The 24,187-nt window shown below is 61.7% G+C and overlaps 1 protein-coding gene across 6 annotated transcripts in view; it reads left to right on the top strand.

Moving 5' to 3' along the window:
- Nucleotides 1–24,187, top strand: part of TSNARE1 (t-SNARE domain containing 1) — a 90,773-nt gene that overhangs the window by 24,170 nt on the left and 42,416 nt on the right. For 3 of the 6 annotated variants that reach the window (XM_032315912.1, XM_032315914.1, XM_032315913.1), the window contains 3 exons: nucleotides 7,648–7,761; nucleotides 13,872–14,021; nucleotides 15,031–15,525. In XM_032315912.1, coding sequence (XP_032171803.1) covers nucleotides 7,680–7,761; nucleotides 13,872–14,021; nucleotides 15,031–15,525 — 727 coding nt within the window. In that variant the 5' untranslated portion in view covers nucleotides 7,648–7,679. Of the gene's footprint in view, nucleotides 1–5,857; nucleotides 6,531–7,647; nucleotides 7,762–13,871; nucleotides 14,022–15,030; nucleotides 15,526–24,187 lie in introns of those variants that run through there. The other 3 variants (XM_032315916.1, XM_032315911.1, XM_032315915.1) reach the window with 3 other exon arrangements.

Below are 24,187 nucleotides of genomic sequence, written 5' to 3'. Positions count from 1 at the left end.
TCTCTCTGCTTGAGTGCGCTCACTCCCGGGCCGTCGTCTTCGTGAGTGTGTTTTAGGAAACTGGATTTTGTTTTGTAAGTTAGGGCTGCTGCTTTCTGTTTTCTGCCATGTTAATGCTTACGTTTATTTGTGTTGTTTCTTTTCTTTCGTTGCCCTTGGATTAGTGTGTCGTTTCTCTTGAACTTTTTTAAAACATAGGTATATTCATTAAAGAATCTTGGGCTGTGAGTGACGGAAAACCGGACTGAGCTCGTGGGAAGGGGGGCGTGGGGGATGCGGCGGGTCTTGGGAATGGCCGTGTTCCCGCACAGCCCCCTCGGCGTGGCCTTCTGGCGTGCGAGCTGCTTCGGGCTCCCGGGCTGTGATGACAGACGGCAGGGCCGCGGCTGCTCCCAGCCGAGGGCGCATGGGTGACGGCCACCCAAGCAGACGCCGTTCCCAGGCGCTGCCCTCCGCGCTCAGAGCCCCTGTGGGGCAGGCGTTGAGCGAGCTGCTCTCAGAAGACGGTGCCGCGTGCCTTTTCCTACACCTTCCAGCTGAGAAATGCGTTTGCTTTCACCTTTTGTCACGAGACACGTAGCGTTACGAATTTCCTCTGATCGCTGCTTTGAAGGTACCTGATCACCATTCTTACGCAGGGTTTTCACTTTCGGGTTTTTTGTTTTTTTTTAGAATTCTCTTAATTTTAGTATTTTTTTTCTTTTTTTCCCCTAAGAGTTGTTTAGTGGCTTGTGCTTAAAATGGGAGGGACTTCTTAGTTTTAGGAAGCACTTAAACCGTGTCCGTGCCGACGCGGGACCCTCATCCCCACGTCTCGAGCGCCCATCCGTGGACATGGGTGCATTTGCTCGCCTTTTGTTCAAGACACGCTCAGTCCTCTGTGTTCAGATCCTGTACCTTCCGGACAGACTTACTTCTAGAGTTTAAAAAAGTCTGCAGTGAGTTTTAATTTTATTTTTAACTTAATATTTTTGGACACAGTAATTTTAGATTAAACAAGAGTCCCCAGATTAGCGGGCGCGCTGCGCGTGCCACAGCCCCCTTCCCCGCAGTGGCTCGTCCTTCCGCGCGTCCGTGTGCACACGCACGTGTTTCCTTCTGCACGGCTTGACCGGGAGCTGCAGCCGCGATGCTCCCGGGTCCCGGTCTCACACAGGCACAGCGCGGGGATGCCGTCGGGAAGGTAACGCGGATGCGACACTCTCGTCCAGGGTCGTGTTCGTGTCCACGGGACAGAGCTTGTGAGCGGCCAAGCTGGCAGGTCACAAATGTCACACACACGCAGTCTGCTGAGCACGGAGTTCACATGCGCCTCCAAGCTCCTGTCGGGGCAGAGGTGATGCTGGGGTGAGGGAGGGGTGAGGGCAAGGCTCGTGGTCCGGCAGGAAGACCCCCGTGAGGTGGACCTGAGCCCAGAGCCTGCTGCCGAGAGAGGGCTGGGGAGGGGTGACCGCGGGTCGATGGGCGGTGGCCGCTCTGAGATCCTGCCTGTGCCTGTGATTTGGAAGAAGTCACTTTCTCTCTCTGAGTTTGGTTTTCTTATATTAAAAATGTTTGATTAGATCTGGGCGTCCCCAGCCCGGGGGATTCCACCCCTCCGCGAGCCCGTGACCGCCGTCCGGCCTTCTTTGCGGCCCCCGCAACCACACACGCAGCCTAGATGTCTTCCATGTGTGGGTCCTGTCTTGCTGTCCGGTGTGACCGGCCTCGGCCCCAAGTCTGGTGACGTTGAGGCCTTCATCCAGGCTCTCAGGCTGGTTTGGCTTTCGAGCACCCCACGTGGCTGACGCGTGTCCGTGGGCCTGTCTGTGGGCCGCAGCCCTTGGAGGGAGGTGTGGGTCCAGATGGCGGCAGTCCCCCGACGGCTTTCGCAAGGCTGACTCGTGGAGTCCGCGCGGCCCTCCCATCATCAGGCAGCCTGGGCCGCTCAGCTGCCTGGAGCTGTGGGGGCGGGACCGGGCATCCCCGTGGGCTCACCTTGCCCTCTTGGGGCAGCGCTGTGGTCTCTAAGCAACGCAGCCCTGGGCCTCCCGGAGTTGGCGGCTGGGCCCGGGGGAGCCGTGCCGGGCGGTGCGGGCTGCAGGTTTCCTCTCCGCGGGCCCCCAGGTGAGCAGACGGTGGTTCCCAGCAGGGGATCCGGGGGTGGGGGCGGCCAGCTTTCCTTCTGGAGCGCCGCGTGTGTCTCCCCCTGCTGACACTCTGCACACGGGAGGCGCCGAGGAGCGCGGGCGTCCGTTGGCCGCTCTCTGTGTCGGCGCTTCTCTGGGTGTGGGCTGCGTCCTGTGACTCTGCTCCGAGCCGGCTCTGCTCGCTCTGGTTGGGTGGATGAGACAGAAAGGACACTGAGCTGCAGAGCAGCAGAACAAGCCCGTGGTCGGGGCTGTGGCCTGGCGGTGTGGCCCGAGGGGGCTCACCGTGTGTCTAGGGCGGGCCGGGATGGTGGGAGGGAGCTGGCGAGGTCTTGCCTGAAAGCAGGGGTAACCAGGGGTGTGGTTGTGCAAGGGTGGGGAGGAAAGGCAGGGCAGGGGGAGCAGGGGGAGCCCTGGGGTTGGTGCCGGGCAGAGAGGAGGGAGGACTCGGGTGAAGGACAGCAGCCCAGGCCAGAGCACAGGCCGGAGGGCCAGGTCGCCAGGGCTGCTGGCAGGGCAAGGTCTGTGTGGCCGGGTGCTTGGGGTGAAGGTCCACATGATGGCGTGTCAGCCCTCCTTGTCTGTGCCCAGCTGGAGCAGGAGGTCCCCAAGGGCACTGTGTGATGCTGATTTTGCTGTGTCTCCTTCACGGTGCAGGTCAGGTGCACTGGACCAAGGCTGAGATGAACTGATTCATTCCTCACTCTGGTCCTCTGAGGGCCGGGCAGCGCCCATGTTACAGATGAGAAACGGACCCCCCCGGGAAGGACCTGCTTTCCATCTTTGGGGTCCCCTTCAGCTTGCGGGAAGCAGGGTTTGTTCTAGGGCACCCCAGTCTAGAAAATACTGTTCTGTGTCTGCTGCCAGGAGGTTCATCCGTAGTCTCCGGAATTCACTGCCTCCGAGCGCCCCAGGCCGATGGAGGAAAGCTGCAGGCAGGGGTGTGTCCTGCTTGGGAGCCCGTCTGGGGCAGAGGCGGCCCTGTCTCAGCGCTGGCCCCGGAGTCCAGGTCACTGGAGTTCAGCCTAGAGCTGTATCCGGGTGCTTCCTCCTGACCGGGGTCCAGTGACGTCCTGCTGTCCTTCTGACTTCCTCCTGGGCCAAGGGGCTTTGTTCTGGGGGCAGGGCCGCGTTGCTGGGGCGTTCCCTGGCACCTTTGCTTCCTCTGCTGCCCAAAGAGCAGGATTTGGGCTGTGCCAGGACTGTTGGCCCCCTCCAGGCTGCTGCTGGCAGGGGGCGCGGGGAGGTGGCCGGGGAAGAGCCTGGCGCCAGCCCTGGGGGCACAGGGCTGGAGGAGGCTGGCCGGCCTGGCTCAAGGAAGCTGCCCAGTGGGAGGCCTCCTTGGGAGCTGACCTTGTTCCTGTGGCCTCCGGCCTACCCCTCTGGGGCGGTCCAGGGCTATTCCTGGGCACTGCAGCCCGGCGGCATCTGTCCTGCCCTCCGGCCGGGCCCTCATGCTGCTTCCGCCCAGCCGGGCCACCAGTGGCTCCAACTTCCTTTGTCCAGCTGCCCCCTCCCTTCTCATCTGGCTCTGCCCGCTGCCCGCCCTCGCTCGCAGGGGAGCCGGGGCTGGCACAGCCCAGGCACGGGGCACCTGGGGAGCCTTGGGGCGAGCCTGTGGCCCCTCGCTCTGTTCCGGTGCCGGACCCCCCAGGGGCTCGGGGCGCTGAGTGGCCGGCTGGGCCGGGCAGGCGGCAGGCAGGGGCTGGGTGCTGGCATTTCGTGTTTCTGTTCCCCAAGTTGGGGTGCCTCTCCGTGGCTCGGGCCGTGGGCCACCTCTATCTCCCACACAGCGTGGACATGTGCTCCGGGCACAGCAAAATGGATCGCAAGTCAGACGGGTGGCGGCTAGAAGTCTTCTGTCCCTCCTGCCTCCATAGACCAGCCACTCATTGCCCTTCCCGTGCCCGGACGCCGCTGAGGGCAGCCGCCTCGGCCCCTCTGTCCCTTTCTTCTGCCCGCCCTCCTGTGCTGGGCGCATGGAGACCTCTTGGGCTGCGAGAGCCCCTAGCGCTGTGCACCCGGCCTCTGTCACTTCCTGCTGTCGGTGCTGGTCCTGCGGTGTGCGTGCCGCCCTCCCGTCTTTGGGCTGTGCCGCGCGTCTCCCTTTAAAGCCGGGTGGCCAGCTCCTTTCTGCTTCCGCGCGGATGTGGCTTGAGCTACTTCCTCGGGGGCTACCAGACCCGCCCTGTCCGGGTTCTTGCCCCCAGGTCCCCCGGCGCCTGCGCCCTCCCGTTGGAGCCCTCATCATGGGATACTCTGGCTGACTCCCAACTAACGTTCACGTCCCCAAGGCCAGGACCAGGCCACCGCGTTCACACTGGACACGGTGGACACAGGGTGTATCTGCCGAGTTGTGCCCCGGCCTCCCAGGTGCCCGGCTGGGCTCCTCGTCGCCCCCCAGGACAACACGGCCTCTCTGGGGCCGCCCGGCCGACATCAGAGGAGGGTGCTGGGTCCCCGTCTGGGCAAGCCGGTCAAGGCGGACACCCCCGCAGCCTGCTGCTCTGTTTCCAGACTCCTCTTTCTGGATGATAGTCTCACTGGAGTATTAGAATGAAGCTTTGGTGTGTCAAGATGAATCACGTCTGAAGTTTGGAGGAAAAACGAGCCCTTCGCGGTCGTTTGACACAAAGCAGCCGTTCCTTTCTCCTTCCCGAGTTAGCTGCGTCTGAGCCCGCAGACCTGTGGACGGCAGGTGCTGCCCTCGGTCCCGGGCTTCGTCCGTCACTGCTGTTGCCCACCTGGCCTGTCGGCGTGCAGGGTGAGGACTCACGTGTGCGTTCACGCACGCGCTCGCACACACACTCTCACACACACGCGCTCACACACGCGTGCACGTGCAGACCCGCACACACACGCACGTGCTCGCACACACGCGTTTACGCACATGCACGCGCTCGCACTCACGCTTCCACACACACACGCACGTGCAGACCCGCACACGCACAGCTCCTGAGCCCACATGTCCCCACATGCTGGAGCACTTGCGCACGCACACCCGAGCACACGCACGTTCGTCCGCTGCCCCTCGCTCCCCCGGGCCCCCTCCGGGCTGCACCGTCCGTGGCAGGTGGAGGAGGCCTTCCCTAACGCCAGAACCGCTGGGGGCCGGATTGCGTGGTGAACCTGGATCGCCCTCCCTTCCCGCTCACTGCGTTTCCCTGGAGCCTGGTCGTGGCCCGATGCCACCGTCTTCCCTCTCTCCCCGAGGGAGTCTCTCTGGAACCTTCGGCCACCCCGCCAGCCGGTCACTCCCCCAGCTCGGGCACAGCGTCTGCCCCGGGCCCTCCCCTTGCTCCTGCTGCAGGCGGCCCCAGCTGTTTCCTGGATCACCTGTGCTGGCCGGGGCACGGCCTGCGTCCTGCCCCGGAAGGACAGGGAAGGGCCGATCCCTGACTGGAAGCGTCTTCTGTGCCGCTTGGGGCCGCCGAGGTTTTGGTGCTGTCTTTGTGGGCCGTGTGCCCTGCAGGGCAGGCCCCTCCCAGCGCTCCCAGCCATGAGCTCTGGTCGTGTGTCCCCTTCCCTGGGCGTGTTTGTGTCCCCACGGTTGCTGTCCCCCGGACGTGGCGGCACAGTTGGTCCTGGCCTGTTGGTCTTTCTTTCCGCTCCCTCGGTGGGTGGCGTCCCCCACGCTGTCCCAGCGCCCTCCCACTGAGCTCCGCACTTCCGCGCCCACCACGCCCTTGCTTCTGAGCGCCGACAGCGGCCTGCTGGGTGTTGGGCAGCGCCTCCTGTCTCCGGGGATGGGGGCGAGGGGCTGTGCCCTGAGATCACGGGCACCGGGGTCGCCCTGCCGGATCCCAGGCCCTTTTCTGCCGGCCGCCAGCCGCATGGCCTTGGGTGCCCTATCCCTCGTGCCTCAGTGTCCTCGTCTGCGCGTGAGGCAGCAGCGGGGCCTCCTTTCAGTCTCCGTGCGGACGGAGTGTGAGCCTGTGTAAGGTGTGTGGGGACGTGCGGGCCTGTGCCTGGGGCTCCGGGTGCCCGCTGCAGGCTTACCCCTTTACTCCGTCCTTCCCGGGTCTGCTTTCTCCACGTTGCGTCCCCCGAGTCCTGGGCTCCGTCTCCTCATCTGATGTGTTCCCCGTGCGGCCCAGGCAGGCGGGTGCCTGGGACCCGTGGAAGGAACACCACGTGCTTTCCCCAGTCCCCAGAGTGTGCAGACTCTGGGCATCCCTGGGGGTCCCCGAGTCCCTGTCGGGTCCGCAGCAGCCCCTGCAGACAACTCCCCTCTGTGCGGCCAGATTCTGTCCTACGCTCGGGCCAGTGTCGCGTCACAGCTGACCGGAAGCAGGCGTGAGAACCAGCGCGTCTGTCAAGCCGCTGAGAGAGTCGCCAAGAATCAGATGCTCTGGCTCTTCGCACCGAATGGTTTTGTCCGGGAGAATGCGGCTCTGTTCCGTAAAGACGCCAATTTAATGTGTAATGGGTTTCTTGTCACTTTGAAGCAGAGTAATATATCTTAAAAACTTCTTTTTAATTTCTCATGTAGTAAATGTTGGCAGATGTTACCCATGTAAGCCATAGCTCTCTGGGGTTCTGGGTGAGTCCTAGCCGCGGGGGTGCAGGCTCCCACCGACCCCGGGGACTTGGGCCTGCTTCCCGCCGCCCCCGAGCTCACCGGGGTCCGGCTGAGTGGAACTGCGGCTTGCAGGTGCGGAGAGCCCCGCCCGGCCCGCTGGGAGCGCTGCGTGAGCCGCGTGGCGTTGGGAACGTGTGGCCTGTCAGGCAGACGCTGGGCAAGTCCCTGTGCTTCCAGTGGCCTCCGTGCAGACACCCAGAAAACCAGTGACCCTGGAGGGCCCCAGGGGTCCTTGTCAGGCTGGAGACGTCCCATCCCCGCCATCCCGGAGCCGCAGTTCGCTGGCGGAGGCGATCCGGTGTGTGGGATGCGAGCCATCTCCGGCAGGGACGGCCGGGGTCGTGCTCAGGCGCCGAGACAGGCGGTGGTGTCTGTGCCCACCATCAGTGTGTGTCACCCACTCTGTACAGCCGGCCTAGGGGCAGGTCCTCTCATCCTGGCTTTGTGGATGAGGACCTTGAGGCCGGGGATGGTCATTGTCTTGTTGCAGCTCCGTAGGGACCGTGTCAAGGTGGTTTCAGCCCCGGAAGCCTGTCCCTGGCCATCTGCTGTCTTGTGTGGCTCAGAAGGACTGAGCTGGAGCTGTGGGGGGCAGGTGCTCAAGCCCCGGGTTCTCAGCTCGGTGGGGGTGGGCGTCTGCAGGGGAGAGCACGGGGCCCTGGGGCTCTGCTTGGGACCACCACAGTCTTCGAGAGGTTATTCCCAGTGCCTGTCCCCACACAGGACTGTGGGACAAGGGGGCACCTTGAAGGGGCTCAGTGGGGCCACTGCCTGGGCCCGGGAGGAGCCCAGCTGAGCTGAGATGTGGGCCTGGGGCCGCCTGGGGTGAGGAGGATGTGGCGCGGGCTGGTGGGTGGGCGGGCAGGGGTCCGAGTGCTCCCTGAACCTGAGCACTAACTGCTGTCCTCCGTCCCGACCCGGGTTTGTCTCCTCCAGCTCTGCGGGAAGGCCCTGCTCTCGGTGAGAAGATGTCCTACGGATCCGTCGCTGGCAGTGGTGGCCCGGGGAGCCCTTTCGGGGGACCCTCCAGACAAGGCTATCAACCCCTAGGTAATGAGAGCGGCTCGCAGTGCTGGCGGCGGGTGGGGGGGCAGGTGGCAGTGGGCGGGTCTCTGCTGGCGTGACGGCAGCAGGGGTAGGTGGGTTCTTTCGCACTCACGTTGCCTGTGGCTAGGGGTGAGCGACCCCAGCCTTGGCTGGGGTGGGGTTGTGCGTATTGGGCTGGGTCAGCAGCATGGGAGGCTTTTCTGGGTGCGGCTGCCCTGCCGAGGGGGGCAGACTTGGTGTCTGAGGTCTTCCTGGCACCAAGCCGGCCCTCCATGGGGGTACTGAGCTGCTCTAGAGGTGCCCAGGGGCTTGGCCGCTGGCAGAGCGGATGGACGGCTTGGCCTGGTCTCCCTAATGACCGTGGGGTGCAGGCCTTAATTTTGCAAATCCAGAGGAGAAAACCGAGGCTTGTGGGGCCGGGGAGGCACCAAGCTTCTGGCATAGGACAGAATAGCACTAAGTTGCCTGCCGTCTCCCCAGATGCCCTTGCCCCGAGGGCCGTGTTGGGGGCTTCCTTGCTGTTCTCTTGGGTTTAGCTGACCCGGCTCTGTCCCCACACCACACCTTGCTGGCTTTGCGCGTCTCAGAACTTTGTTTATGGAACCCCAGGATTTGTCTTATCGGCTGTTTGCTAGTTCGGCTCCCGAGTCCCTGATGCTGTGAGTCGCTGTTCCCTTCTGTTTTCCTTCTCCGTGGCTGCGTGGCACCCGTTCTGGTCCACGTGTGAGGGCCACTGAGCGTGGGTGGCCCGTGGCAGTGTGGGGGGCTGTTGGCACCGCCTGGGATGCCCTTGGCGTCCCGGGCTCACCCGCGGAGTGGGGGCCGGTGTTGGAGGGTGAGTGTGTGCAGTCCGAGGGCCGGCGTGGTCTCCTCGGGCTTTCATCTACATTTCTGTGGCGACCACTGGCGTGGACCCACTGGTCCTCCAGCGGACTCCCGTTTGCCATCATCTTACTGACTCGCCAGGTTTCCTGACGTGCTCTGGAAGAGCAACCCTTGTCTGCTCGCCCTGCGTCTCTTCAGTTGGCTTCTCGGTGTGGCCCCTGCTGGGGAGTGTGCGTTCCTGGGGCGCGGAGTTCTCCTTCGGGGCTCGCTTGAGTGCGCCCATCTCTTCTGACTGGTCTGCGACCCTGTCCGGTGTGATGAATCCTACAGGAGAGGACCCTGCTGTCTCGTGTACTCTCCTCAGACGCTGATGGGACTGTGTCCATCTGTGGGCCTGTCCTCACTGTCCCCGGGCTTTGATCTTTGTGGGGTGGCGTGTGGGGAGGCGGAACCATGACCCCATGTCTCTCTCTCAACCACACGTGGTCCTGGGACTGTTTATTCAAAGTGCCGTCCCCTTCCTACAGACCCGCAGGGTGCGAGCTCTGCGTTGAAGGGCGTTTCCGTGTAGGTTCTCCCGGTCCGTTTTTCCTTTCCTGTGCAAAATCCCGCCTTAATTTTCCAAGTCAGCGTTTCTGATGTTTTTCACAGCAAGTGGCTCTACTTGTCTTCCCTCGGACAGGTCTCGGGTGTTTGCTCAGAACACGCATTTCAGCATCCCCTCGTCAGGCTTGGAGTTTGGGCTGCGGCCACCGTGCGTCCGCGGCGTGAACGTGGCGAGGACCAGCGTCCGTCCTGTTCGTGGGCTCCCAGTCCACGAGCACATGTGTCTCTTTCTCGAATCTTCTGTCGTGGTTTTCAGTCAAGGTTTATAACTTTCATTATAAAGACTTTATATATCCTTTATTGAGTTTAACAAAAAACCCCGCCACATTTCTTGCTATTAGAAGAGGTACCGCTGGAGCATTACACATTCCAAATCTTTGTGGCTGGTACATGTGTGCGACGGTTGGTTTTTTTAAAAAAGCTTAGTTCAGAGATTTTGATTTTTAAATGCCTTGTTTTCAAACTTCCTAAATATGGACAGTTTCCAACACGGGGAAGCAGACGTGAGGAGGCAGCGGTCCCCAGTGCTGCTCCCTCTACCTCATCCAGAGTCTGCTGTGGCTGGTCCAGCCGCTGTGACCTCAGGCAGCCATCATGTCATTCCATGGCAAGTCCCAGATGCAGCATGCCTCCCGTCGACCCGTGCCCGTGCCTCTGCGGGGTGGGGGGGTGCTCCCTGTGCACATAACCAGAGCATCTCACGCACCCGGGCATCTCTGAGGACTTGGTGGCTCCGTGGTGCATGGCAGGGCTGTGGAAGACCTGCGTGCAGCAGTCGACTGACTGGCCCTTCAAGTCTTTCTGATGCTTGAGATTCGCCTCCAGTGTTTTGGCGTTTGTTTCTCTTTCTGTAGAAGTTAATTTCTGGAAGGAACCACAGTTTTCCTGGGGAGTGTCATTGGTTTTTGTCTGCTGGCTTCATGTTGTGCCATTTTGCTGAGCTCCTGTCGACTGTAAGAATTTGGGGACTCTCAGGTGTTGTGTTTGGACGGGGTCGTGTGTAAGTGGCAGCATTTCTTTCCTCTCCCAACGTGCCCGTTCTCTCCGCCTTTCCGAGCTGCCCGGAGCCTCTGTGATGCTGGGTGACGTGCTCCTGTCCCGCGTGGTGTCTGGAAGAATGGGACTGCTCGGTCCTGAAGTGTTTCTGGGGTTTTGCTCTGAAACCGTCCAGGCTCATAAAACCGCGCTTCCCTCGCGGCGTGCTGTTGGACTAGCACTTCTCCCGTCGTCCGCACCGTCCGGCTCTCCGTTTCTTCTTGGGTCAGTTTTGCTAAACTGCGTTTTCTGAGACACGTCTGCTTCACTAAAATGCGCGGATTTATTGAACTTGACTGTGGACAGTAGCCGCTGGTGTCGACGGGGCAGCGCTGCGGTGTGGCCGCGGGCCCGGCCGGGCTCTGCCTGCCCCACTCTGCGGCTCCTGCCAGAGCACGGGCGGTCGCGAAGGCCGAGGGCTGCACACGGCCCGCCGTTGTGGTGCCGCTGTTTTGTTAACGGTCCCGGTATCCGCATCACACCCTCCGTTTTATTTCTCAAAGGGCTCATTTGTACTTTCCCTATTTCCTTTTTTTTATAATCAGTGTTGACTGAGGCTTGGCCGTTACAGTCTCCCCAAGAACTGACTCCGGGGTCTTCTACTCTAGGCCGCTCTCCGCTCGCACTTGTATCGTCTTCCTTCTGTCTTTGAGTTGAAGCTGTTTCATTTTTCTGACTCCTAAGTTGGATGTTTACTTTACATCATTCATCTTCAGTTTTTGTTCTTTTGTAGTAAAAACTCTTGAGGTTGTGAGTGTGCGGGTGGTCACTGGTAGCTGTCGGACGTTCAGGGGTGTGCAGTGCTTTTAAATTAAGGTTCGGTTGTGTTTTCTTATTTGCATTATGATCTGTTCTCTGACTCAGGAATTGTTTGTTTTTTATTTATTTATTTTGCTGTTTTTTCCCCCTCGGATTTACTTAGAACCATAGTTCATTGTTTCCAACCGGGGTTTTTTTTTTTTTTTTTTTTTTACTAGTTGTTTCTTAAAAACGAGGTCTATTTAATTGCATTTTCGTCAGGAAAGGACCTACGTGGTCCTGATTTGTTGACCGTTGTCGAGGCCCGGCTGTTGCTGGCACCCCACCCTCTCCTCTGCGTGGGGACGCTGGAAGGCTCTCATGGTTGGGCTGGTGCTCTGGGCAGGACGCTGGGGCCAGGCGGAGACCCCCATCTGCCGCTGCCATCACTCGGGACCTGCCGTGTGCCAAGCACCGCGGGGTACACGCGAGCCTGCAGGTGATTACGCGGAGCTTGGGGTGATCCCTTGAGGTAGGATCACGGCAAAAACCGGCAAAAAGCCAACTGGTAGATTACTAACACATAAAGAACTCACATAAATCAAAGGAAACCTTAAGAATATTCCTCCAAATGGGCCAGCCCTGTGAAGAGATAGGAAAGCCGACTGAGCCTACCCGCTGCCCAGACAGACGGACTTGAAGGTGGCCATGTGCCCGTGGAGCCGGTTTGCTCTGGAGGAGAGGGCGCAGGGGTCGGCTGCTCCCGGACCCCTTCTCCGCCCCTTCCCGGGCCGGGCCCTGCTTCCTCCTGCGCCACTAGGATGTCATCAAGGCGGCGTGGGCCGAGAACGCGTGCGTGCGGTCACCACTGTGCTGAGGGAGGTGGCTGTGACGTGGGCGTCAGCTGGAGCTGCAGAAGGTCGCTGGGTGCTTCTGCACACGTCGGGACAAGGAGACAGGTGCGCGGAACGCAGGGAAGGGAAGGGGCATCTGCGGTCTTCTGCCTGTGCGAGACCCCGCCCGGCGGTCAGTGTCCACCTCTGCAAACGGTCTTTATCGTTTCTTTCTAATCGTCTGTTGGACCTTCCCCCGTAACTGTGTCTATTCTAATAATCAGGAGTGTTGCCTTAGCCCCCCACCCCAAAGTTTAAGGTCATGTGATTCTGGAGGGGGGCCCGGCCTGGCCCCTTCACAGGTGTCTGGACCACATGGGGTAACCAGGAGGAGGTGGGCGGGGACTGGGCTTCCGGGACCGGATGCCAGCACGGGGGCGTCATCGCATGGTGATGTGGGCAGTGACGTGGCCACTGCCAGCTGGTCCCCTTTCTCTCTGCTCCCCACAGGAGGGGCTCTGGGGGCTCCGAAGCAGATGGTGACCCTGGTCACCAGGTGCCCTGACAGCTGTGCCTCTTCTCACACTGGTCTAGGCACGTTCCCGGGCCTGCAGGAGAGCCTGGCGGCGGCTGTCTATGGGGAGGACCCATCCCACAGGCTCCCCACCAAGCGCTTTGGGAAGAGGGCAAGTGACAGTGATTTGGGCAAGTGATTTGCTCTGATTTGCCCTGTTGGGAGATGGTCCCTGTCCTGAAAGTTCATGGTCAGACCCTCAGACCCACGGAGACATCTGGACATAGGGCCTCGGCCATGGCCTCTCTCTCCCGGACTGTGACTGTCCAGGTCTGTGCCTGCCTCCCTGGATGTCTAGGAGAGCTCTTGTCATTGGAGTCAGAAACCCACTCTGCTGTAGTTGGCTGTGTGGGGACCTCCCTCCCCAATAAGGTGACTGGCCGCCCTGCCCTTCCTTCTCCCCCAGGTTTGGCCCGGAGCCCCATGGACCGCCTGTGCACTTTGGGTCCCTGCTGTCTACAGGCAGAGGATGGCCGAGGTGGCCTTTTGAGGCCTCTCCCACCCCACTTGGGGTGCAGGGGGGATCCCTTGGGGCAGTCCTTCTGTCCCTGTCGTGCATGAGCTGGACGGGTGTTCTTTGCTCTCCATTCTCTTGGGAGATGCGAGTCCAGGGTCTTTTCCGAGAAGCAGCTGCCTCGGGAGCTGGGTGCTGGGGCTGGCCGGGACAGGCCATGTCCCCTGGGCTCCAGGGCAGCTGTGGGTGTGCTCGGACAGCCCAGCCGTGACCTCTTAGAGCTCACTCTGCAGAAACTGCCCTTCAGAGAGCTCCAGAGCAGACAAGGTCACAGAGATGGCCCCGGGGCCACGGGCCGAGAGGCTCGTCTCCCAGAGGTGGTGAGATGTTTTCATGAGGTGTGTCTTATGGTTGATGAATTCTGGCAGAACGGGTCTAGGACGTGTTTCTGAATCAATGAGAATGTCGTTGGGGTCCGACCCTGTGCGGGCTGTTTGGGGGTGCGTGTGGGGAGGAGGCCGCCCGGTGCTGGCCCTGCCCCTCAGCCCTGCAGTCGAGCGCCAGGAAGGACGAGTGTTTGTACTTTCACTCACTGTGCCCTGGGACCGGGTTTTATGAATGGGACGGTGCCGTGCTGATTTCACGTCGTCGCCAAAACCCCGACGTCCTCACCCCCCGGTTTTGTATGTTTTTTGTTGCTGACAGGTGACACCGTGGAAGGCTTGGTCTGGTCTGCAGGCCAACCTGCAGCCCTGTTCTCGGGGATTTTGTCCTTGTCTGGGCTTTAAAGAATTATCATGGTTTCGAGATTGGGAACATGTCAAGTCCTGGATTTGCCGCTGGTCTTCAGCCAAAGCGGCTGTTGCACAAGGTGTGGCCATCTGGGAGGGTTTCTTGGAAGAGGCTGGCCCGAGTGGAGCTTCTCAGCGTGGATGCTTGGAGGGCTCAGGGCACCTGCTGTCCCGTGTGGGGCCTTGCTTTGCCAGCAGCACCCTGAGCTGCTCTGTGGGCGGCGGGGTGTAACTGTGATGTCCCTTGCTGTCTGTAGAGTGCGCTAAATGTTGGACCGAGTACGGGATCCGCCATTTCCCCTGCCCGTCGCCAGAGAGCAGCCTGCAGGACCCCTGTGTGGGCAAGGATGGGGAAGGTGATCTGGGGTCGGCGGGCACGCCCAGAGGCCCAAGGGCCAGGAAGCGAGGTACTTCCACGTGGGTGCTGGGTCTTGGGGGGCCTGGGAAAGACCACCCGGAGACGCCAGGTGCGGGGCGGGGACTGGGTGTGTCCGCTGGAGGGGCACAGGCATGTGGAGCAGGGGGCAAGCTGCAGCACGGATTCTGGGTGGCCCGCCCCTCACCCCCACTCACCTTCCCCTCCCCCAAGGATGGCAGACGGCGTGATGTGGCTGGGCCAGCGGTGCGAGGGCCGTCGTGTGATGGCCGGTGCTTGTAAGGGCCCCTGGGCTCCAGGGAGGAGGCTCAGCCTGTGGGGCGAGTTCACGCGGCCCCTTTACTCCAGAGCCCGGCTGCTGCTCTTAGGGGGAGGAGGGGAGGGCGCGTCAGGGTGCTTGAGATGTGCATTAGGGAGGGGAGGAGGTGTGGGCCTCTGAGGAGGTGGTCTTTCAGTTGATAGGGGCCTGGGGGAGACAGGCTGCCCTCTGAGTGCTCCCCAGGGGCTCACGTGTCCCTCTGCCCTCAGGGGCTCTCAGTGTCGGGGGCTCCGTCTTTCCTTGCAACTGGGAGACGCTTGGTCTCATGCGGGCTGCCTCTTCTGCTTTTATAGAGGGTCCCCCTGCCCCCAGGCAGGCACAGGCTGGCTGCTGACGAGGCCCCCCCAGTGGGCAAAGACCTGCAGGCTGGGTGCTCTGTGTCTGCCCAGCCCAGGGACCCCCAGGAGCGCAGGAGAGGGGGGCTGTGGGGGCACAGAGGGAGTGGAGGCCGCGGCCACGGCGACCCGCCTGCCCTTCTGCTCCCGCTGTCCACTTGCTGTGCGCTCATGGCTCGGCAGGAAGGTGGATGGTTTCCGAGGCAGTCTCAGGGCTGGGACTCAGACCTGGGCCTCTGGACACCCCGCAGGGAGGGGGTGGTGCTGGGTGCAGGCAGCCGTGCCTGAAGCCGAAGCCACAGAGGAGGAGGTGGCGCCCTGGGAGCCACGGCTGCCACCCCCACCAGCCCCTGGCCTTAAACACCCACCTTTTGGTGCCTTTCCAGGGCCAGGGGTCACCCCTGACGGCAGTGGGACGCCGGAGCTGCCCTCACCACCCACGGCTGGCCCGAGGAAGGACTCCGCCGGCAGCATCCACAGTCGGCTGGTGGGGCCCAGTGCCACGCGGGCTAAGAAGAGGAAGCCCAACTTCTGCCCGCAGGAGACGGAGGTCCTGGTGTCCAAGGTCAGCAAGCACCACCAGCTGCTGTTCGGCTCGGGGCTGCTGAAGGCCGAGCCGGCCCGCCGGTACCGCGTGTGGAGCCGCATCCTGCAGGCCGTGAACGCGCTGGGCTACTGCCGCCGCGACCTCGTGGACCTCAAGCACAAGTGGCGGGACCTGCGCGCTGTCGTGCGGCGCAAGCTGGCTGACCTCCGGCGTGCGGCTGTCGGCCCTGGGGGGCCCCAGGCCCTGGCCCTTACACCCGTGGAGCAGGCGGTGGCCAAGACCTTCTCCTGCCAGGCCCTGTGCCCTGAGGGCTTCCGCCCGGAGCCGCCCCAAGGTGAGTCCCTTGGCCGCGCGGGCCAGCGGGCAGGAAGCAGAGACCCGCTGTGGCTGCTCCATGTCCCTCCCCACGGGGGTTTCCCGCCGCTGCTCTTGGGCGGTTCCTGCTCCTTCGCGCCCGCACTCGCGTGGCACTCGCGTGGCCGTGCGGGGACATTGAGGCGCTTGCCTCCCCTGGGCTTTGCCTCTGCCCGCTTGCGCCTGGCTGTGGGGTGGGGACCTGGGCGTCCACAAGACGCGGATGTCTGCTTCCTGCCTCTGCACTGGCACCTACGGGAAGGAACGCCTTTTCTCGTGTGCTCCCACTATGCGCTCACACCCGAGCTATGAGCTTTCCAAGGCCCGGGTTCCTCCGCCTTGTCCTCCACGCCCTGATGTTTGTCGCCTCTGCCCCGCTCCAGCCCGGCTCCTACAGTCCGCTGAGTGAGTGACCGGGTGGCAGAGCTGTGGTCTGGAGGGCCGGGCTCTGTTGCCGGCTTAACCTGCAGGACAGGCCTCTGTCCAGGATGGGCCAGCCCTGCCGTGTCAGGACGGGTGGCTGGGGGGCAGGTCGCCTGGAGCCCGTGAGGTCCTTCCGTGGCTGTTTTCCAGGGAGAGTTTCTCTGCGGGCTGTGACTTCTCTTCCGGCACGGTGGGTTGGGGGGCCGATGGGCATCAGCCCAGTGTCCGAGAGCCCAGCGGGCTGGGTCCCAGACGGGCCTGCCACATGGACGTGCGCAGTCCCTGTGGGGCTCATGGGGCACAGAGACGCGTAGGGGCAGCTGCAGCCACGGGCAGGGAGCGGGGAGGATGGAGGCTGAGCCCAGATTCTGGCAGTTAGGGCCGGGGAGGGAGGTGGGCCTGTCCTTTGTGCGTGCTTGCTCCGTCGTAGGTGGGCGGTAGGTTCTGAGGACCGCTTCTCCGTCCTCACCTGGTCTTTGACTTTGAACTGGGGCTGGAAAATACACCTGGGGCGTCAAGAACAAAGCAGGAGCAAGCCCCAGCTCCTGGCTCGCACGGCTTTGCAATGGCTTTCCAGACGTTTCCGCTCATGAGGCCCTGGAGGGTCGGCCCGCCCTCGCGGGGTGAGCGGCCGTTGACTGTAGTTTCGGGGGCTGTTGAGCGCCGTGGGGTGCTGCCCTGTTACGGGCCCCGGCGCATGTGCTGCTGCCCACTGGGGTCCCTGCAGCCCGCCCACACGTGGATCTGGCCCCACACCCCCAGGCAGCGGCGCCTGTGCACTGGGGTGCCGGGGCGCTGCGGTGCCGGGTTTCGCCCAGGCCTGTCCGCCCTGCAGCTGAGAGGTCCCCTGGCTTCCCTGGCTCATCCCACGTCTGGGGCTCTGTATTGCACTCGGCCTTCTTCTGCCCAGCCCGAGCTGACGCTAGCCGTTTGTCACACCCGGGAGCCGCTGCGGAGGGGCAGAGCCTGCTGTCCGCTTGGCGCATGCGGCAGGGCAGGTGGGGGCAGTGTTGGGTTCCAAGGGGGTCTCTGTGCTCCTACCCCCTCCTCCAGTATCACTGGTGGGGCTGCTGCGGCAGCTGCCTGGGGGCCTGGGAGAGGAAGGGCAGGGGCTGGAGCTGACGCGCGGCCGGGCCCCTTGGTGGCTGCAAGGCTTTGGCAAGCGTGCGTCGGCGGCTTCAGGTCCCCTTCGTGCCGCGGGCAGATCGCGCTGCGCACCTGCCCAGAGATGCCACCGGGGCAGGAACCCTGAGTTGGTGGTTCAGCCGCGTCCCATCATCTCTGCCCACAGTAGAAGCAGAGGGCGGGGAGGAGGACTCCCGGAGAAAAGCCGGATAAGTTCTGCCGATTTTCCTTTTTTTATTTTACTTTATCCGCGCCGCAGGTGGGGCCTGGGACCCGGCTTCACAGGGAGGAGCTCGTGAGCCTGCGGCGCATCCACATGTGAGGCGTGCCCCGAGCGCACCCCCACCGGGTCCCCCCGCTACCAGTTCCCCCGGGGCGGACTTTGGCGAGGGGCCCCCTCACTTTGCCTGCCCCGGCGCAGGGCAGCTGCTGGCGTGCTTTGTGCCGCCATGGGGTGGGCCTCTTGGACCCGCGGCACGTGGACTCCAGGGTCGGGGTCCTGTGGCATGTCCTCTCATTGCTCAGGACTGGGCATCTCCCAGTTCATGTCCCGTTGCCTCGATGCGCAGTTCCGTGCTTGGCGGCTTGTGGCTGAGTGAAGGTCCACAATTGCTCTCCTCTGCCGCGGCAGACGCGGTCACCGTTTTGGGTGGCTGGGCAGACAACGCTTCCCCGTCTCTGAAACCACCAGACTAGTCTCCACAGTGCTGTCTTGCTCCGTGCCCACGGCAGCCCCACGAGCTCCTGCCGTGGGTGTGACTTTGGCCGGTGCCCGGAGGTGCGGGAAGGGGTGTCCCTGCAGCGGCAGCCCGCCCGTCCCTGGTGGGGACGCCCCTGCACTCGTGGGCCGTGCGTGCATTTCCCCTGTGCTCGCCTCGGGCTCGGGCCTGCTCCGCCCGTCCTGGTTCCTGGGTTCCGGGGTCGTGGGACAGCAGCTGCGTTGAAGACCGTCTGGCGGGCTCTGTGCTGCCTCTGCTTTCCTTGATGGTCTTTTTGAAGCTTTTTAGGTTTTGATGTTATCAGTGTTTTCTTTTGGGCTTTCTGCTCTTTGTAGCGCACCTACAAAGTTCTCACCTGCTCCAAAGTCCCAGGAGTATTGTTTTTTGAAGGTTTTTTTTTTTTTTGAAGACTTTATTTATTCTTTTGAGGGTGGGGGAGAGCACGGGTGGGGGGAGGGGCCGAGGAAGAAGCAGACTCCGGCTGAGCAGGGAGCCCGACGTGGGGCTCGCTCCCGGGACCCCGAGGTCACGAGCCGAGCTAAAGGCAGACAGATGGTTGACCGACTGAGCCACCCGGGGGCCCTGTGTTTTGAAGTTTTAGCTTTTGTGTCTGACTGATGCGTGCAGAGTTGACTGTGAGTTTTGTTGCTTTGGGACTGGGGATCGGCGGACATCCAGCTGTCGGCAGCCGTTGCTTGAAGAGACTGAGTCACCTTGACACGTCACGACGCCACCGGGAGGTCGTCCCGTTCCTGGTGATCTGGGTCCCTGCTTCTCGCAATGCCAGGCCGCCATGCCTATCGGTAACTGCAGAGCAGGTCTTGAGGCAGGCGGGGAATGGGTTTCTCCGCCTCAGTTTTCTGAGAGAATTTGTGTAGAATTGATGCTATTCTTCCCTGAACTCTCCGGCAGATCTCACCGGGGAGGCCTCTGAGCTGGGATTTTCACTGTGGCAAGATCGGAAACTCCAGTTTCTTCAGCGTCACAGCGTCACGTGATTGCTACAGTGTCACCGTGTCACGTGTCGTGTGTCACACACAGCGTCGTGCGTTAGTGTCCCGTATCGCGTGTCGTGTGTCGCAGTGTCGCATGTTACGTGTTCGGTGCTACGTGTTCGGTGCTGCCCGGCCTTCTGCCGCGTCTCATAAGACCTTTGGTCATGGGTGCTTTCACGGAACCTGCCCACTGCGTCAAGGCTGTGTCGCTCGCTGCGGGCTCTCGTCCGCGGGACTCCCCGCGCGGTGCTGGCGTGCTGTCCGGTCGGCACGGAGGCTGCCTCTCCCACTGCTGACATTTCTAATTGTGTTTTCTCTGTTTCGTACTTGACTGGTCCGACTGCACGTCTGTCAATTTTATGGATTGTTTCAAAGGACCAGATTTCGATGTCAATCTTCTCTGTTTATCCAACGTTGAGTTAATTGATTTTTGCTCATCTTTGTTATTTCCTTCCTTTTCCTCGCTCTGGGGTTAACGTGCTTCTGCTGCATCGTTGACTGGAGCCTTTTTTTCCGAACGTGAGTGTTTTTTGCTGTAAGTTTTCCTCTGCGTGTTGCTTCCCTTAAACAGTTTTGCACATACTATGTTTTCGTTCATTTATTTGAAATATTTTCTGATTCCTTTGTAATTTTTTCTTTAATGAATGGTTGTTCAAAAGCATGTTAAATTTTCAGATAAGTCTTTCTGTTCCCAGATGTCTGTCTGTCTGACTTCTAGTTTAATTCCGTGGTGCTCGGAGACTGTGTCGTTTGATGTCAGCAGCCGTATTTTCTGAAATACAGCGTATCCTGGTGTGTGTACCGCGCGTTTGACGAGAGTGTATCCGGCTTCTGTTGGGTGGGGCGTCCTATAAACGTCCCTCGGGTCCAGTCGATCGACGGTGTTGCTCAGGTCTTGGTGTCCTCATGGATTTCCCGTCTGCCGCCCCGCTTGCTGCCCGCGGGGGACGACTGTCCCTGGAACTGTGTGAATTTGTCTGTTCCTCCTTTCAGTCCTGTCCGTCTCTGCCTCAGACATTCTCACGCTGTGGTATGGGGACCGCGCCCACCTGGGACTGGTGTGTCGTCTTCACCAGCTGACCCCTGTGTCGCCGTGAAAATGTTCCTTTGTCTCTGCTCACGCGCGTGGCTCTCAATTCTCCTTGCTGGCCCAGCTTTCTCAGGGTCACAGTCTTACAAAATGTGTTCTCCAGTCCCGCCTTCGGCTTACGTCTGGATGTCCGTATGAGGTGCTTTTTCTGAGCTCCGCGTCCGTGGGGTTTGCTCCTGACCCTGTCTCACCACCCCTGCCTCGACCGGAGCGGCTGCCTTGGTGCCGTCCACGGGGGCTTTGCTGACGACGGGTTCCGTGGTCTGCGCCCTGCAGCGTGGCCGCACGTGGACTGCGCTCGGTCGCGCGCTTCAAGCCAGTGTGCTGCCGTCTTGGTGTTTGCTCTCCGATTGCCCTTTCTTCTTTCTTGCTTCGGTGGCGTTTTGGAGGAACTGCGTGTTTATTCCGTTTTGGCCCCCGCTCGTGGCTCATCAGCGGTACCTGCCCGCTCTGTGTTTCAGTGGCCGCTTCGGAGTCTGGTGTCCGCCGAGCTGCTGCCTGTGTGTGCCCTCCGGTCCCGCTCGGTCACTGCGTGTGACGCGGGAGGCTCACGCGGCCGACCCCTGCGGCCCTTCGGAACGGCGTCTTGTTCCTGCCTCTACCTTAGTAATCCCTGTTCTCTGAGATCACCTCAAATGAGACAAGGTGTCTTTTTCCTTTGCCCTTACGCCCGCCCTCCCACACTCTGGATTCTCATGTAGACCCGGTTTCCTTTTACTGTTTCTTCTGACTGGAGAGATTTTGTTTGGCGCTTCCTGGGCTGCACATCCGGCCGGGATGGAGTCTCTCAGCCTTTTTGTCTTAAAGAAGTCTTTCTTTTTCTTCTGTTTGGAATATATTTCTGCTGGGTATAAAATTCTGGCTCAAAGATTTTTTTCCTTCTTTTGGCACTTTGCCCTGTCCCCGTGGCGTGTTTGGGCGAAGCGCTCCCTGTGTCTCCGTCTGTGGCGGCGGGCATGCTCCTCCGGCCCCTTCGGAAGTGTCCTCGTCACCACAGTTTTGATGTCTCCTGTGGTTTTGACTACTGTGCCTTGGGCTCTGAATTTTTAATATTTATTCTGCTTGGGGCTTTATTAAATTCTTCATGGAACTCTCAGTTTTTAATTGTGTTAAATTTCGGTCCTTTTGGTACCTGTTTGCTTGTTGCCTGCCTGTGGCTCCGCGGGTGCTGGGCTGCTGGGTGTTGCCCTGAGGTCCCCTGTGGCTCAGCCAACGTGCTGTCCTCGAACACACTCCCCTGTGCGCTGCACGCTGTCTGCTGCCGACCCCATGCAGGGGAGGCGCACAGCGATGTCCTCCGTGGGGTCTTCAGAAGTGCCCCTGCGGCTTTTCCGCGTCTCCGGTCCCTCCTTGCCGGGTGGATGCGCCCGTGTCCTTCAGCACTGTTGCAGCCGGGAGGAGTGATTTTCTCCACTACTGGTGTCGTCTCTGTCATTCCTGCGTCTGATTCTCTGTTGGCCGATTTTTCTTACAGTTAAGGGCCCCGTATGTGCTCCTGCTGCTTCATGTGTCCTGCAAATTCTAATTGTGAGTTTTGAGTGCTTTTGTGCTGGGTTTGGTTGTCTCACTTGAGGAGGATTAGATTTCGGTTCTGGGGCAGGGGACTTGTGGGTCACTGTGCTGTCTCTGGGCATTTCTGAAGTTGCCGTCACGCTGTGACTGACTTTACCCGCTGCTCTGGAGGTGCGGCCTGGGCGGTCACTGCCGGATGCCGCGGGGCCCAGAACTGCTGTCCTTCTCCTGGGAGACTTCCCTGACACACACCGACCGCGCTGGGGAAGGAGACGGCCTGCAGCTCCCTCGTAACCCCTGTGCCCTGCGCCCGAGGGGTGTCCTTCCCTGTGGAGGCACAGGACATGGCTTTGGCCGGAAACCAGGGGACCGGGTCTGCCTCAGTCTCCCCTCTGTCTCCTCAGGCCCGTGGTCTGGCCTGGCTCAGGGAGATGGGCGGGCGCTGCTCTCCTGGGGCTGTGCTGGAGCTTGTCCAGGATCAGAACGTCGCTTCCCGTCTTTCATGCAGTTTTAGCTGTTTTCAGGGGGCGGTGATCCCGGGCCCCGTTCCCTTATGACAGAAGCTGTGCTGCGTTGTGATTCTGGGAGAAGCCGGCTGATTTTTGGGGTCTTAATTTCTGGATTTCGTCGGCGGGCATGTACCTCTGAGCCGAGAGTCGCCCCGCGTTGCCGACCTATGCTGATCGCAGCGACCGCTTTGTGTCCTCCCTTGCCTGGTTCTTCTCTGTGTTTCCCGTGCCGGTGGCTGGCCCCTTCCCACCCCAGTCACGCCTGCGGGACATCTGGGCCCAAGGGGCATGATGTCCTTCCTGTCCCTCCGCTCCTCAAGTTCAGCCTCCCGCAGCCTCTTCCCCGAGGCCCGGACCCTGTCATCCTGCCCTCACCTGGCCTGGACCCTAGGCCTGCGTCAGTCCCCTGGCTGCATGTGGCGGCCCTGCTGCTGTCGCGCGGTCACCGTCTCGCTGCCTGCCCTGTCTGACGGGCGGGCCCCTGGCTGTGGGGGCTGGGTGCACCGTCCCTGTGAGCCTATCCCCCCCACCCCCCAGCAGCCCCAGCAGTGTGTTTGGGGCCGTAGGCCTCTGTCCCCTGTGCTGCCGTGTCCGTGTCAGAGGAAAGAGGTTAAGCCTCAGTCTCCCCGCACCACCACCAGGGGTCAAGAGGTCATGCTCTAGCCAAGGTCAGAGGTCATGCTCCATGAGATCCCAGCAGGGAAGAGGGGCGAGGGGCCATCCAGGCCAGCAGCTTCCTTGTAAGAGCACAAGGGGAAACTGCTCTTGGACGCTCCCGCTCCAGGCTGAGGACTGTCCCACGGGCCCTCTTGGCTGCCGGGGAGTGTCCGAGCTGCGTGGCCGGGTGCGAGGACCGAGGGGAGCCTGGCTCCTGGGGAACGGGCCTCAGCCGGCATTCCCGGGCGTGCGCTGGTGGGATAGAAGCCCCCAGGCCTCCCCCAGACCTCCGTGGGGGTGGAAGGCTGTCTGGGTGCTGGGCTGGGACGTTTGCACTTCCCCGCGCCCTGTGGGTCTGCAGTAGTTCCCAAGGCAGCCCGCTGACAGCCCCCCTCCCCTTCCCACCACGCTTTCCAGGCGCAGGGCATCTTCAGTGCGCACGAAACCCCCCGGGGCTGGGGGCGTGGTGTCGGAGACTGCTAGCGCACCCACGGCCGCTGCGCGGGCGGCCTCCCAGGCGGCTCGCAGGCCCCAGCTCCCTGCACCCCGGCCAGGAAGGGGCCTGCTCCCCGTGAGGGCCTGGAGCCAGGCCCGCCTGCGGAGACCCGTCAGCCATCGCCGTGGGGTGTGCGCTCCCCGCCCGCCTCTGCCCATTCCTGGCTACTTCCTTCTCCTCCCTGAGCTCGGCCGCTTTGGCCCCAGGTCCGAGACACAATGTCTCAAAGCCGGTAAGCCAGTGTCGTCTGTCATCTGGAGAGATGCGGAGCCCATGGCGTCAGGAGTAGACTGGGCTGGGTAGTCGCTGGCGAGCCCGTGGTTGGGCTTTAGGCGATGTCCAGAGGAAGACAGCTTCGAGAAGGGGGATGGGCCGCCTCTGCCCCGGTGTAATGGCTTCTGGAATCATCTCCACGCAGACTTGGAGGACAGGAAGGGCTTTCAGAGCCACGCGCCCTCTCCTCGCATTTCGTACCGTGGCGAGGGAACCAGTGTTGCCTGAGCCCCTGCATGTGTCTGTCCCGTAGAAAAACTCCCACCAGCCTCGCCGCTGCACAGGCCAGGGCCTTGAGGCTGCTCAATCTGGGGTGGGGGTCCAGAGGCCACGGCGCCCCATTCCCAGCCAGGCCACCGCCCCCTCTCCCCGCCGACCCTTGTCATCATGGATAAGTCCCTGTCGATTGCCGGGAGACCTGCCCCAGTCTGCCCCATCCAGGCTGAGGTCCCAGCTTCCCTGTGGCTGGGGGTGGGCAGCGTAGACACCCGTGTGAGTCCTTCCTCTCTGTGGCTCCGTCATGCAAAGAGCCCTGCCTGTTCTGTTGGTGGCCAGTGGCATCCTTTCCAGGTTCTGAGAATGAAGCCACCGTGAGCGTCTTACGGGCCTGTTAGTGTTTCTTTGTGTGAATCTCGGGGGGCCATGGCCGGACCACGGGGCAGGCGGGGCCTTGTCCTTTAAGGGAGGCAGACCTTGCCTTCGTGCCACAGTGTGTGGCCTGTGCCCCCAGGACTTGGTGGTGTCCACATTACGTTCGATAGAGTTTTTAAAATTGAGTTAAAACTTAAACTAGATGAAATTCACCGTCTTTAAACGTGTGCTTCAGTGGTTTTTAGTATCTCC

Source organism: Mustela erminea, chromosome 16 (assembly GCF_009829155.1).
Source record: "Mustela erminea isolate mMusErm1 chromosome 16, mMusErm1.Pri, whole genome shotgun sequence".
NCBI classification, from domain to species: Eukaryota; Metazoa; Chordata; class Mammalia; order Carnivora; family Mustelidae; genus Mustela; species Mustela erminea.
This window is presented reverse-complemented; position numbering and strand designations above follow the sequence as displayed.